This window comes from Hippocampus guttulatus, chromosome 11 (assembly GCF_054856545.1).
Source record: "Hippocampus guttulatus isolate MCC_2025c chromosome 11, RoL_Hgut_1.0, whole genome shotgun sequence".
In the NCBI taxonomy this organism is placed as follows: Eukaryota; Metazoa; Chordata; class Actinopteri; order Syngnathiformes; family Syngnathidae; genus Hippocampus; species Hippocampus guttulatus.
Genome location: NC_141271.1, coordinates 14252836 through 14266431, shown reverse-complemented (window position 1 = coordinate 14266431; position 13596 = coordinate 14252836). Strand labels below are relative to the sequence as shown.

The 13596-nt window shown below is 43.9% G+C and overlaps 2 protein-coding genes and 1 long non-coding RNA gene across 3 annotated transcripts; 1 reads left to right on the top strand and 2 right to left on the bottom strand.

Annotated features, from left to right (window-relative positions):
* Positions 1-89: 89 nt before the first annotated feature.
* LOC147198234 (NXPE family member 3-like) lies at positions 90-3783 on the bottom strand. Its single transcript, XM_086123679.1, has 5 exons — positions 3417-3783; positions 2050-2831; positions 1531-1601; positions 1246-1452; positions 90-976 (listed from the first exon to the last, which is right to left on the bottom strand). Exons 1-5 carry the CDS (start codon positions 3501-3503, stop codon positions 414-416), a joined length of 1710 nt encoding a protein of 569 aa, XP_085979805.1. The 5' UTR covers positions 3504-3783; the 3' UTR covers positions 90-413.
* Positions 3784-4276: 493 nt separating this feature from the next.
* On the bottom strand, positions 4277-10442 carry LOC147198233 (NXPE family member 3-like). Its single transcript, XM_086123678.1, has 5 exons — positions 10281-10442; positions 7589-8370; positions 6061-6131; positions 5771-5977; positions 4277-5193 (listed from the first exon to the last, which is right to left on the bottom strand). Exons 1-5 carry the CDS (start codon positions 10365-10367, stop codon positions 4631-4633), a joined length of 1710 nt encoding a protein of 569 aa, XP_085979804.1. The 5' UTR covers positions 10368-10442; the 3' UTR covers positions 4277-4630.
* LOC147198232 (uncharacterized) lies at positions 10415-13408 on the top strand. Its single transcript, XR_015102258.1, has 2 exons — positions 10415-10521; positions 11141-13408. It is a non-coding gene; the product is annotated as an uncharacterized LOC147198232 (long non-coding RNA).
* The last annotated feature ends 188 nt before the right edge of the window (positions 13409-13596 follow it).

Here is a 13596-nt window from a genome sequence, read left to right as displayed (position 1 = left end):
AATTTTGTAGGGATCCGCTGTGACGGAAATGTAGAGAAAGTCTGGCCAAATAATGCAGATGCACCAAACGCTCATTTGTAGCCATGAAATCCCAATTTATGCTGGTGTTTATTGACAATGAATTTGTATTTGTTCAATGATCAGAAAGTGGATGGAAAAAGTCGATGTTAGGATATAATTTTAAACACGAATTTTAGAATACACTTAGACCTTTTAGAAGGTAAAATCATCAGTGCATAAATATTTCATTCAAGGTCATGTAGTGACGGGCTTCTCAAACCTTGAATTGTTTTCACAATGCATTCTCATTAAGATATGTTTGTCAGACTATTGAGAGAATAGTCATACTTTTAAAAAGACATACTCATACAGCGACTCGTTCACATTCCCAACCTCGTTTTGATTTACAGAAATCATACGGTCTTCCTGGTCCCGTTGCGGCAAACGTATGACAAAATCATGTCCATCATGTTTTTGACAATAGCCCTCGGGGGGTGAATGTTGTGCGGTTCATGGTGCGCCACACACATCTGCCAGGCGTCCACCAGCAAAACGTCGAGACCTTCGAACATGGCACGCAGCACGACGTCCAGTTGCAAAGAAAACCAGTCGCTGTTGTACAGGCTAGCTTGCCCTTCCAGCGCCTGAGGGTTGGCCGTGCGGACCACCACCACCGTCCGCGGCGCCCTGTCCAGGAGTCGCAGCACCGCCTTGCGGATATGCCGAAGGCGACGTATGTACACTTCCACGGGAAAGGTGCTGAAGTGAGACCAGATGCTGAGCGCCACCACCGTGTTGGGACCGCCGGAGAGGCTGTCCAGCTCGTTGGCGATGTAGCGCAACTTGCTGGTCATGACGGTGGAGAAGCGGATGGGTGGGCCGTGACAGCGGTACTTGAGCTGAATGTTGTGGGTGCTGTCCACCGCCATGAAGGGCCCCACCTTTTCTGCACTCTCCTGGTTGAATTCCTTCATCCCTGAAGGGCAGATAGATGCAGAAGCAAAAGGAACAATTTCAGCCTGACCCATAAAAAAGTACTTTTATGTATGTGTTGTAAGTATGTATATGTGTCTATTTGTTTATGTATACAGTATATAGATACACCAGCCTATGAAAGTACATTTCACAGTTTGTACTTTGTATTTTGTTCCCTTCCACTAGTAGTTCTGCTTTCACCACAGCCTTTTTGTAGTATTGCTCCACCTCTTTGCATCACACGAGCCAACCTGCCACGTAAACGCTCACCTGGAAGCACAGAGACGAGGTACTCGTACCACTGGCGCACGGTGGAATCACCATGCATGTAGAACAACTTGTTGGTCAAACACTGAGTGATGGCAGACGCGTCGTCAAACTGGCGCATGGTGACGCCACCCAATGGCCTCCATGAGTCCCGGTAATAGTAACCGGATGTCGCCAACATCACGGGATCCCGTTTTTGACTGCCGCTTTCTATATTGACGACGGACATAATGATGTTAATAAATCGCCATCACCAAAAAAAGCAAATTGTCTGAAGATCCGCAGTACCTTTCCTGGAAGGCAGCACAGTGATGGTGTCCGCTGCGGATGCTTGGATGGGAACTTTGACGTTTACGCCACTGAAAGGTGGATTACAAAGGTCGCAATGGGAATAGCAACAAATAGATACAACAGGGGATATTCATACAGGGACAAAAACAGGCCTACCCAGACAATTTTGTTTTTGGGGGGGGGCGGTTAACAATCCCAGCCACATCATTCTTTGATACCACATCGAACATTTCTGAGTACACAGATAATTTACTTTGAATTGTTTATTTTTAATTGAAGGTCACTTGTAGTCATTTTTTACCTTGTCTATAAGTACCTGAACCGTGAAGTTCGATATTTGGTGGTTAATTTGGATGTTTTAGGGTCCAATGACCGCTCTGTTTGAAATAACTTTTCAAAAGCTTCAATTTCAGGGATCAAGTTTCGGATACCCCAAATGTGATTTGGGTCAACAGCTTGTTGTGTTTGAAATGCCTTTGGACCAGCTCATATCAAAGGATCTTTGAGAGTACAAACCTCTGAAGGAGCAAATTTTCCTTGTTGGTAGTGATGTTTTTGCGGTAGCCTCCCTTGGCGTGGTTGATTCTTGTGGCGCAGCTGAGCTTTCGGGGCTTGTAGCAGTACCATGGTTCACCGGAGTTGAGGTCCGTGTAGTTGCACAGTGGCCGCTTCCCTTGCGGCAAGCACATGTTGCACACTGTGGTCTTGGAAAGAGAGCCTCTGCGAAAGAGGCTGACGAAGAACACCCGATCAGGCCGTTTTTCCCTCAGTCGCCGCAGCACAGTGATGGCCTCGCTCGAGTGCACCATCATGACCTCGACTTGAGCCGACCCCTCCCACAGCAGCGGGAATCGAACGGAATAAAGTCCGTTCTTATGGTCCAGCACCTGGCCGGCAACCCCCGCCCCATATTTTGGGGAATGCAACCGAGCCAGCAGTAAATCGCCGCCATAGCGCTTGGGTAGACCCTTGAAATCGTGCAAGTGGACGAGTACTTCCAGCTGGTCGCCCACATACCAATGCTGGTCTTTTTGGGAGGGGACGATTGTAAACAGGCTGTGTGCTGGGTCACTCGTCTGGGACACTTTCAGTGATGCAGAGCCAGAGGGCGGATGGGGCCAGGCGATGGAGTTCAACAGGTTGCATTCCTCCAGCTTTTCGACTAGTGACGGCGGCTGGCCCAGATGTGGACAGAAGGTGTGATTGTGATGAAACGTTGGGAGGCATCTCGTGAGATTTGATGACTGGATCCGCTTCTGGACACCATACAGTGCTGATACTATGTGGTACGTCCAGTTCTGAGGAAATGATATGCATACGTAGTTGATACATTAAGCACAAAGGCACATGAAAAAATAAGGTCCGCTCCAATGTGTTTTTCAGCTGCGTTTGATGCTAGATCGCCTCAAGTGGGGTCTCACACAGGGCACCAGTCAAGCTATGACATAACTGACAGTGCTATTCTAAAATGCCGAGTGCAGTAGTTCTCAAGCGTTGTCAATCTGGGAGTTGTCTATTTCTATTGTTCCAAAGATGTGACCCATTTTGTAGAGATTAGGAACAGCATTTCCTGACTCCGTATGTTCAACATGGAAAGTCGGTGCGCCTCAAGACTGTTCTCGAAAAAAAAATGCAATCACTAAGTACAGTACTACAATACAATTTTTTACGAGCTGTACACAACCCACCCAAAATGAGTCTGCGACTTGGCTCCCGAGCTACCGGTTGAGAATAGTTGCATTCTAGTTTAACTTAATCGCTCTGAAAATAGATTCGATATCACTCTTGTTTTCGTTTCAGAATGATACACGTGGAGACCTATTAATACAGCACGCAGAGAGAGAGAGAGAGAGAGAGAGAGAAATTAAACACACTTCTCTCACCTCCCAAATAGTGACGCTGCGCAGCAGGACGACGAAGCTAAACAGGGCCAGAAAGGTGAGCATGTACTTCCAAACATTGAGGTACATGTTATCTATGTCGCTTTGGTCCTGTTGTTAACCCGCCGCCGCCGGAATAAATCATCACACGTCTTTACCTGGCCTGTCAATGGCTCTTCCGTTCAGAATGACATTGGCTCCAAACAGGAAGTAATGTCGAACTACACAAAGCGCCGCAAAATCGGGAAAATGTTGCCAGTAAAAATAAATGTTACGACGACCAACTCCTGAAATGGAAAAGCTAACAGAGATTCAAATGTAAACAGGTTTATTGAGCTTTTTCTTGTTTACATTTTTTCACAGAACCTCATTTGCTGGCAGCCCTTGAATGCACCTCGGACGGAAGGCAAAATCGGATGTTGTCAATGTTGTTTTGCTTCTTGACTGACACTCCGGCAGTTTCTTAAGGCTCGTGCAATTAGTTTGCCTTTCATTTTGTCCGCAGGCCCTCACGTTTGTTGTTATGAGTAAATGCCACACGGTGAGGTAATTACTTTCATCGTTTGTGTTCATTATGTGTGACTTAATTTTGCAAACTACCTAACAAAATTGTCTCATAAAGTATAAATATTGGAGTAAGTGTGAAAGCGATATATAAATCAGTATGTATTGTATTGTAAGTATGATCTCGAATCATTGTGCTCCCAAATTGACTTACTCAGTGTGAAATTTGCTTCATCATATTAGAGCTGGTATGCCCACAGGAAGCATGATTTCTGATATAAATAAGAAACAAGCCTTTTGCCCCTTCAGAAAGCAAATGAAAGAACCCCCAACAAAAAGTGTAATCCACAACATCAAAATAGGCTCCTCTATTCAAATATTTTTTAATAGGATTTATGGCACTATTTTTAAAGGTCTCCAATTCAATCAATACAAACACATTTATGGACACAATATATTGAGAGAGCGCAAGAGCATTGACAGCAAAAATATTACACTTCCAAAAAAAAAAACAAATCTGCAATATAGCGGGACCGTGAAAACTGAACCGCAATATATATGTGGGCTTACTGTACTGTGATTTATATCCTGTACCTAACTATACTCTCACAATTTGCTACTTTTTTGGAAAAAAAATAAAATCGTTTTTTTCTGAAGGACTCCTTCAAATGCAGTACTCATTATTACTCTCTCCCTGGTTTGATTTACAAAAGTCATGCAGTCTTCCTGGTCCTCTCATGACAAGCATAAGACAACAACATGTTTACCATGTTTTTAACAATGACCTTCGGAGGGTGCACGTCGTGAGGTTGGTGGTGCGCCACACACATTTGCCAGGCGTCCAAGAGCATAACATTGAGACCCTTGAACATGGCGCGCAGCATGATGTCCAGCTGTAGTGCAAACCAGTCGCTGTGGTTCAGACTGACGTCTCGATCCAGGGCCCGAGGGTTGCCCGTGCGAACTACCACCACCGTCCCCGGCGCCCGTTCCAAGAGTCGCACCACTGCCTTGCGGATATGTCGGAGGCGGCGTATGTATACCTCGCCGGGGAAGGGGCTGAAGTGGGCCCAGATGCTGAGCGCCACCACCGTGTTGGGACCGCCAGTCAGGCCGTCAAGCTCGTTGGCGATGTAGCGCAATTCGTTGGCCATGATGGCGGTGTACATGATGGGCGGGCCGTGGCAGCGGTAATTAAGCACAATGTTGTGGTTGCCGTCCACCGCCATCAAGGGCCCCGCTTTTTTGGGAGTATGCAGGTTGAATTCCTTCATTTCTGCAAGGCAGAACACAATTAACACGACATAAAAGGAAACAAGTGGTCAAGAGTATCCGAGTGTCCAGTTTCAAGCACAAAAATATTTGGACATGGTCACAAGCGGTGAAAAAGGAGCAACAAAACGGTGTCCTTCCTCTAGAGTCACTAAATAATTGTATTATGAAGTGAGTATACACATGACTTCTAATATACAGTACGCCTTAAAAACATGATCTACAGTGAAACCCACCCGCATACTTGCAGTTTGGCACCCACAGATTAGCCTACTTGTGCATTTTTTTTCAATATCGCTAACATTTTGGGGTGGATGGGTTGGTTTGGGTTGTATTTGAAGGAGTCCACCCCGATTTTTGTGGAAAATGCATATTTGAGTGTGAGCCTTTTATTTTATTGTTTTTGGTCAAAATTTCTTCGGCCAGAAAAAAAAAAAAAGATGGTGTGAATGCCCCCTCAGGCGGACGCCCTTGGCCCCTTCCCGGCAGCCCCACTCTTTGCACAAAACCAACATACAATGATGCAAGACGTCCACCACCGGAGCCAAGCCGCCCCAATGTTATGGGACGGAAGCGCTCACCTGGAAGCACAGTGACGAGGTACTCGTACCACTGTCGAATGGTGGAGTCGCCATACATGTAGACCACCTTATTGGCCAAACACTGAGAGATGGCAGCCGCCGTGTCAAACTTGCGCATGGCGATATCGCCCAGTGGCCTCCACGAGTCCTGGTAGTAGTACCCAGACGTCGCCAGCTTCACGGGATCCGTTTTTTGGCCGCCGTTTTCTACATTGATGACACACGCAATGATGGGAATAAATTACCATCTCCCAAAAAGTGAGAGTCATTAGTCAGTAGATCCACAGTACCTTTCTTGGATTGCAGCACGGTGATGGTGTTCGTTGTGTTTGCGTGGATGGGAACTTTGATGTTCACGCCACTTGACGTCAAAGTCAAGACAAATATTGCAGCAGGAAGAGCAACAAATAAATACTTCCGTGATACTTGACAGGGAACGTTCTGCTCAGACAGTTTGATGGAACGGGACTCTTGGAACGGGACCAGCCACATTCCCCAAACCAAACTCCCATGCTTTGGCACCAGAAAAAACTCCAACTGGAATTTTTGGATAATTTAATTTGAACTTTCGAGTTGGCGATTATAGTCCTCTTTTCTTAAACCGTGAATTTGGATTGCTTGAGGAGTTTGGGGATGCATTTGGAGGTTTTGGGGTTCACTGATCATTTTCTAATAGTAAATTGAGTAACTTTCTCTTTCTTTTATCATTTTTTTCTCTTACAATACAATGAAACATAACTCCAATTGCGATGTCTCACTTGGCAACTTTGACGTTCACAATGTTCTTAGTTGCACTTTTTCTCTCTCCTGTGTCACGCACAGAGCAACGTTTGCTGTTGGGTGCCTTTTTTACTCGCTGAAATAAATGAGTCGTGCTAGCCGCTTTACTTTCAAAGGCCGTACATTCTTTGCATACTGTTTTTTGTTCATTGTCTGACGTTACAAACCTGTACAAATTTCAAATAACAGATAAAACTCTAACTAGCTCGTTTGTTTTCCGCCATGTCGTCAGTGGCAAATCAGCTTGTCAGCCTCAAAAAAAAATGAACACTAATAGCCGAACTAATAAAATGATAATAATAAAAAGGAAAATGTACTGGTCGCACCTACACAAGTAGCATTTTAGGTGTAAAACGTGACTAGTTAGGTGCGACCTGGTTTTGGTGTTCACAGATTGTTTTAAGTATCTTTTCAAGAACAAGTCAGACTGGGATGAAACTAGTTTCTAGGGATGAACTTTTCAGTACAGTAATCCTTCGTTTATCGTGGCTAATGGGGACCAAAACCACCCGCGATAAACGAAAATCCGCGAAGTAGCGCCCCCCCCCCTCCATATAGGTACATGTACATAATATTTATAAGGCCAAATTTAATGGCATACATGCATGTAGAAGTAAATTTTGAAGTAATTAACATGACTTAATGCTGTAAACTAATAGATTTAAACATTGGATTGGATTGGATACAACTTTATTGTCAAATGTGCTGTAACATACCCTCTCAACATAAAACAAGAAATAAGAGGATGTACAAATTAGGTTAGTTTATGAATAACGAAATATAGTAAACATATACATGTGGTACTGTATATGTTGCTCTATGTGACTCGCTGTTCGCTTCTCGCTGATCTTTTGCGGACTTAAAAAAAAAATTATGAATATGTTGGATAAAATCCACGATGCACTGAAGCCGCGATAAACGAACCGCGAAATAGCGAGGGATCACTGTACCCCAAATGTGATTTGGGGGTCATCTGCCTCACTATTTGAAATACCTTTGGAACAGCTAAAAATGTTAAACCACTGAGAGTGTACAAACCTCTGAAACAGCAATGATTCACTGTTGGTGATGATGTTTTTGAGGTAGCCTGCCCTGGCGTGGTCGATTCTGGTGTCGCAGCCGAGTTTTTTGGGCTTGTAGCAGTACCACGGCTCGCCGGAGCGAAGGTCCGTGTAGTTGCACAGTGGCCCCTGGTCTTGTGGCAGACACGTATCGCAGGCTGTTGTCTCGGAAATAAGGCCTCTGCGAAAGAGGCTGACGAAGAAAACCCGATGGGGCAGTTTCTCCCTCAGCCGCCGCAGCACGGCGACGGCCTCGCTCGAGTGCACCATCATGACCTCAACCTGCGCCGACCCCTCCCACAGCAACGGAAATCTAGCCGAATAAAGTCCATTCTTGTGGTCCAGCACCTGCCCGGCCACACCTGCCTTGTATTTTGGGGAATGCAACCGAGCCAGCAGAAAATCGCCGCCGTAGCGCTTGGGTCGGCCCTGGAAGTCGTGCAGGTGGACGAGCACTTCCAGCTGGTCGCCCACGTACCAAGGTTGGTCTTTTTCGGAGAGGACGATTGTAAAAAGGCTGTGTGCCGGGTCACTCGTCTGGGTCAGGTTGAGTGGTTCTGAGCCAGAAGGGAGTTGGGGCCAGGTGATGGAGTTTAAGAGCTTGCGCTCCTCCAGCTCTTCTTCATGTGACAGTGGCTTGCCCAGATGTGAACAGAAGGTGTGATTGTTGCGAAAGGTTCGGAGGGTTCCAGAGAGGTTTATTGCCTGGAGCCGGTTTTGGACCTTGTAAATTGCTGACACTATGTGGTACTTCCAGGTCTGAGGAGATGACATGATTTGCATGTGTAAATCAATCAATGTGAGAAATGGAGCGGGTGGAGATTCTTTTGCGCAATCACAGTACAGTATTCAAAGTCATTGATCACAAGTTGTAAATTGGTCACTAAAATACCATGAATTTGAACCAGTTACAGTGGCAGCTGGTGCAACTCTGTAGCCCTAGATTGAGATGTCCCACAGGGGCGCTGCCTTGGACCACTCCTGTATTCCATTTTCACAAATAACTTGCCATCTAATTTGCATAAAAGTGGTCCAGGTATGATGATGATTCTAGGCTGTATTACACAGCAAATACGATCATAGAGCAAGACAATGTTGTGACTTCAGCATTTGATTCGGTCTTTGATTGGATACAACAAAATAAGCTTGCAGTGAACATCTCAAAAGCCAAATAGGGTGACCCAAAAAGATGCGTACCCATATTTTATTCAATAAAAAATCCATTTTTTAACGAATGTCTTTTCTGTTGCAGGACGTGAAAGGTGAACCTATGGATTCCATCACAGCAAAAATAAGAGCCATCCCGAAAGAGGAGTGTGTAAAAGTGATTGACAACTTTGTCAGACGAGTACAGGTTTGCTTGCAACGGAATGGTGGACATTTGGAACACATCTTGGGAAAGCCATAAATTGACTAAAAATTGACAGAAATAGCTGAAACTCTGGTGAATGGTCTTCCATAAACTGAATAATGTGTGGTTGTAATTTGAAATAAATAGCTTTTTAATCAAACTCACAATTGAAATTTTCATGGGTACGCATCTTTTTGGGTGTATATTATTCGGAGAGTCTCAAGTCACAAACATCTCGACCTATAATGAGGCTGAACTTGTCTTGACTAGATGTAGTTTTTAAATATGGTGATTGCTTAATTGCGCCCACATTAAGCATATTTCAATATTTACCATCACATTGACAGCGTTAAACTGTTACATTAAAGTTAGAAACAAAGATGCATTCTTCCAAACGATAAATATTCATTTCACATTCTGAAGTTCGTGTTTGTTGAATTTTTTAGAGGGATAAATGTACTTGTCATGGTATGAGCAGTGAAAAAAATATTTTATTGTCACATTGTGACTAAGAAAGATTGCATGATTTATGACAATCTTAAACCAACTTTTGACTTGACTTGCTTGAAATTTGCTGTTGACACTTCTTGCCTTGCTTGACCCCCCCCCCCTGGTATTTGCTTGAAACACGTGACTTACCCCCACCTCTGCAAATTCCCCCGAACAGAGTTGCAAATCCAGTTTTACATTGAACAAGAAAATCAATCAAAAAACGGATGCATTGTAATTTTTCCTGGTTAAAAGTAGAAAAAAAAAGGCTTCCCGTAGCACGATCACATTCTTTAGCAATAGTGTCGACGCCACCGAACCTGAAATATCGCACAAGCAATCAAGATACAGTTAATCCATTGTCATTGCACTAAATTAGAAAATGATGGTCAAATTAAATAACCATTGCCAAAAACTAACGCCTCACAAAATACAATTGTCAAAGGTGTCCTCAAGCTGTGGAATAGCTGCTTTCACCACATTGGACAATCTAACGGCAAATCCTCACTGAAATGCATGCACTTGAGGATGGCATTCCTCAACAATTCAACACTAATCCCGTTTGACAAGTTTGGTGAAAGGATCGTGTTGCGTACTGAAGATTTTGTTTTGCGTCCAGCCAAAGTCGATCGGAACGCCACTAATTGTGCTATACGGAAATGTCTTTTAGTTTAATGCCATTAAAATAGAATGCATTTCACTCCATGGCTTCTTTCAAGAAAAGTGCATATCTTGCGAATTATGCCAATTTAAGGTATGTACATTTATATGTACAACTTCAGCATGAAAAAAAAAAAAAAGAAAATAGTTTGAAACAAACTTCTCTCACCTCCTCAGTGGTGATGTTGGACAGGAGGAAGATGAGACCGAAAAGGGTAAGAATGATGAGGATATATTTCCAAACATTGAGGGACATGTTGAAGTTCGGTCGTGCTGATTACTGGCCGTTGCCGCAGTAATGATGACGTCAGCCCACCGCCCTTACCTGGCTCCCCAGTTCCAGTGTCACACTGGCTACAACCAGGAAGTAACCTCGCCCATACTTCCTTGATGTATCACAAATAACGGAGGTAGATAGGGGAGGGGGTTCATTTTGAAAATACTGTACCTGTATATTACAATAATAATAATAATAATAAATAAATAAAATGAAGAATTACGTGCAAAAATGTAGAAGCTTGTCGTGCTGGTATCACATTAAGCCTTGAGAACCACTGAATCTTTTCATCCACTTGGTTCACAAAAAGATTTGGTTCATGAGGCACGATGTGCATACAACCCATTCAATCCATTAATCAGATTTGTGAGCTAATTAGTTTGGAAATGGACATCATTCAAGTTACACCTGGCATGTCTTTTTACAACGATCTTGTAGATTATTCACAACATACATTTATTAATTTGAACTTTTTATGAATTTCGATGTGTTCAATGATCAGAAAGTGGATGGAAAAAGTTGATGTTAGGGTAAAATTTTAAACATGAATTTTAGAATACTCAGAACTTTTAGAAGGTAAAATCATCTGTCTGTAAATGTTTAATTCAAGGTCACGTAGTAACATGCTTCTCTTGAATTGTTTTCACAATGCATTCTCCTCATTAAAAAAACTTGTCAGACTATTGAGAGAATAGTCATACAGTATTCTTAAAATACAAAAATATCCATAACATTCTCTTCACTCTACGCAGCAACTTATTCTTAACTGCAATTGGGTGGCAACCAGTTGCTGCCGCTGGACAGGTGTGATCGGCTCCCACAAGCCCCAGCCCCTCATAAGGATAAACGGTATGAATAATGGGATGAATGGATGGACTTCTTCAATTCGAACATTCCAAGTAAGGCCCTCTACTCGTTCGCATTCCCAACCTCGTTTTCATTTACAAAAATCAGACAGTCTTCCTGGTCCCGTTGAGTCAAACTTCGGACAACATCATGTCTACCATGTTTTTGACAATAGCCCTCGGAGGGTGAATCAGAATCAGAATCTGAATCAGAATCAGAATCATCTTTATTGGCCAAGTATGTAGAACACACAAGGAATTTGTCTCCGGTATAACACGCTGCATTAGTATCATCGTAAACAACAAATCATTGAACCATTTTAGAGTAACCAGTAGCAGTATTTGTAGTACAAGAAGAGTGACTACGTCAGTGACTGTTTAAGGAGTTAATGGCTAGAGGGAAGAAGCTGTTTAAGTGTCTACTGGATTTGGTGCGCATGGATCTGTAGCGTCTGCCTGAGGGGAGTAGCTGGAAAAGGTGGTGGGCAGGGTGCGGGGGATCCAGGAGGATTTTCCGTGCCCTTGTCTTGATTCTTGCAGTGTGCAAGTTCTCAAGACTGGGTAGGGCGGTGCCAACGATTTTTTCCGCCGTCCTAACTGTCCGTTGAAGTCGGATTTTGTCCTTTTTTGTGGCGGCCCCAAACCAAACCGTGATGGAAGAACACAGGATTGATTCGATGACTGCCGTGTAGAACTGTCGTAGCACCTCCTGTGGGGTTCTACGACGAAGGTTGTGAGGTTCATGGTGCGCCACGCACATCTGCCAGGCGTCCACCAGCAAAGCGTCGAGATCCTTGAACATGGCACGCAGTATGACATTCAGTTGCAGCGAAAACCAGTCACTGAAGGTCAGACTGAGGTCCTGATCCAGAGCCCTGGGGTTGGTCGTGCGGAGTACCACCACCGTCCCCAGCGCCCGGTCCATGAGTCACACCACCGCCTTGCGGATATGCCGAAGGCGACGTATGTACACCTCCATGGGGAAGGGGCTGAAGTGGACACAGACGCTGAGCGCCACCACCGTGTTGGGACCGCCTGACAGGCCGTCCAGCTCGTTGGCTATGTAGCGCAACTCGCTGATCATCAAGGGACAGAAATTGAGGCAATATATGTTATGTGATGTGTTTATTATTTTACTTTATGTTAACTGTTTTGTTAAGCGCTTTGTTACAGCTGCAGCTGTTGTGAAAGCGCTATATAAATCACGATGTATTGTATTGTATTGTATGCTGCCACCCGGTAATGATCTGTCGTGATGTAAAACCGGAACGTTGCACTCTCAACCAGTCACATGGGGGCGCTGAATAGACAGACCAATCAGGACAGTGTCACTTCCTAGCCCCGCCCTCTCTGCCAAGGTTGCAGTACAAGCCTAAAGTCACTAGTGATGGGAATTCCGGCTCCTTTTAGAGAGCCGGCTCTTTTGGCTCGGCTCCCTAAAAAGAGCCGGCTCTTTCGGCTCCCAAATGGCTCCTCAGTTTTTTTGTTGCTTAAATTAATCTACTACCAAAAATAACGTAATATTATGCGTAAAATGAATTACTAATGCAAAAAATAGACAGTATATCAAATATTTATTATTTATATGGGTTTATGTATATTCTTCTGAACATACTCAACATGGAGTACAACATGGAGTGCTACAAAAATAAAAACAAAGTACAAAGACCCATATCAAAACAAGGTCAACAAAAAGTTCCAATCTCTGAATGTTTATAAGCTTTTAACTATTTACAGTAAAACAACATAAGTCCTGTTTCTCCTCTCTGTTAATATTTGCCCTGTTTTGGAGAAGATTCTCTCAGATGTTGCGACAACACACAGCCAACACAAAATGGCTGAAAATCACTTGCAATCATTTTACCCAGTTCCTCGTCAATTGTGTTCTGTTTTGCTGGTTTATAGCTTTTTGCATAAAGTGGCTCATAGAGCTCTGGGTTGTACATTAGGCAGTTGTGACATTGCAGCAGCAGCAACAGGTGCAGACACACTAGCACCTTCATTAATAGCTGGTTCCCTTGCTTGTCTTTTCTCTTCAAATTGTACTGATGGGTGGACTTTTCTGATGTGCCTGTGCAGGTTATTTGTGGAGCCTGATCGATGGGATATTTTAACCTGCACAGTCTACACGCTGCCTTTGAACCATCAATTAAATTGAAATGAGTCCAAATGTCACTGCGTTTCCTATCCATTTTCTCACCTTTCCGCTTTACACCGTGTTGTTTTTTTCGCTAACTAACTCTCTCGTCTCCTCGTTTGTCTTGTTTGCGTGCTGCTCAGTGTGCTGCTGTGTGTCTCTTCTCTAATCCCTCCCCCTTCTCTAAACTGCAGCGTGTGTGTGTGTGTGTGTGTGTGTGTGCGTG

Excerpts from the sequence above, each read along its gene's own strand:
- LOC147198234 (XM_086123679.1), bottom strand. The coding sequence starts at position 3,503 with ATGTACCTCAATGTTTGGAAGTACATGCTCACCTTTCTGGCCCTGTTT. Across the intron at positions 1,602-2,049 it reads GAAAATTTGCTCCTTCAGAG|TGGCGTAAACGTCAAAGTTC; the intron begins GTTTGTACTCTC and ends TCCACCTTTCAG. Across the intron at positions 1,453-1,530 it reads TGTGCTGCCTTCCAGGAAAG|AAAGCGGCAGTCAAAAACGG; the intron begins GTACTGCGGATC and ends TCGTCAATATAG.
- LOC147198233 (XM_086123678.1), bottom strand. The coding sequence starts at position 10,367 with ATGTCCCTCAATGTTTGGAAATATATCCTCATCATTCTTACCCTTTTC. Across the intron at positions 6,132-7,588 it reads GAATCATTGCTGTTTCAGAG|TGGCGTGAACATCAAAGTTC; the intron begins GTTTGTACACTC and ends TTTGACGTCAAG. Across the intron at positions 5,978-6,060 it reads CGTGCTGCAATCCAAGAAAG|AAAACGGCGGCCAAAAAACG; the intron begins GTACTGTGGATC and ends TCATCAATGTAG.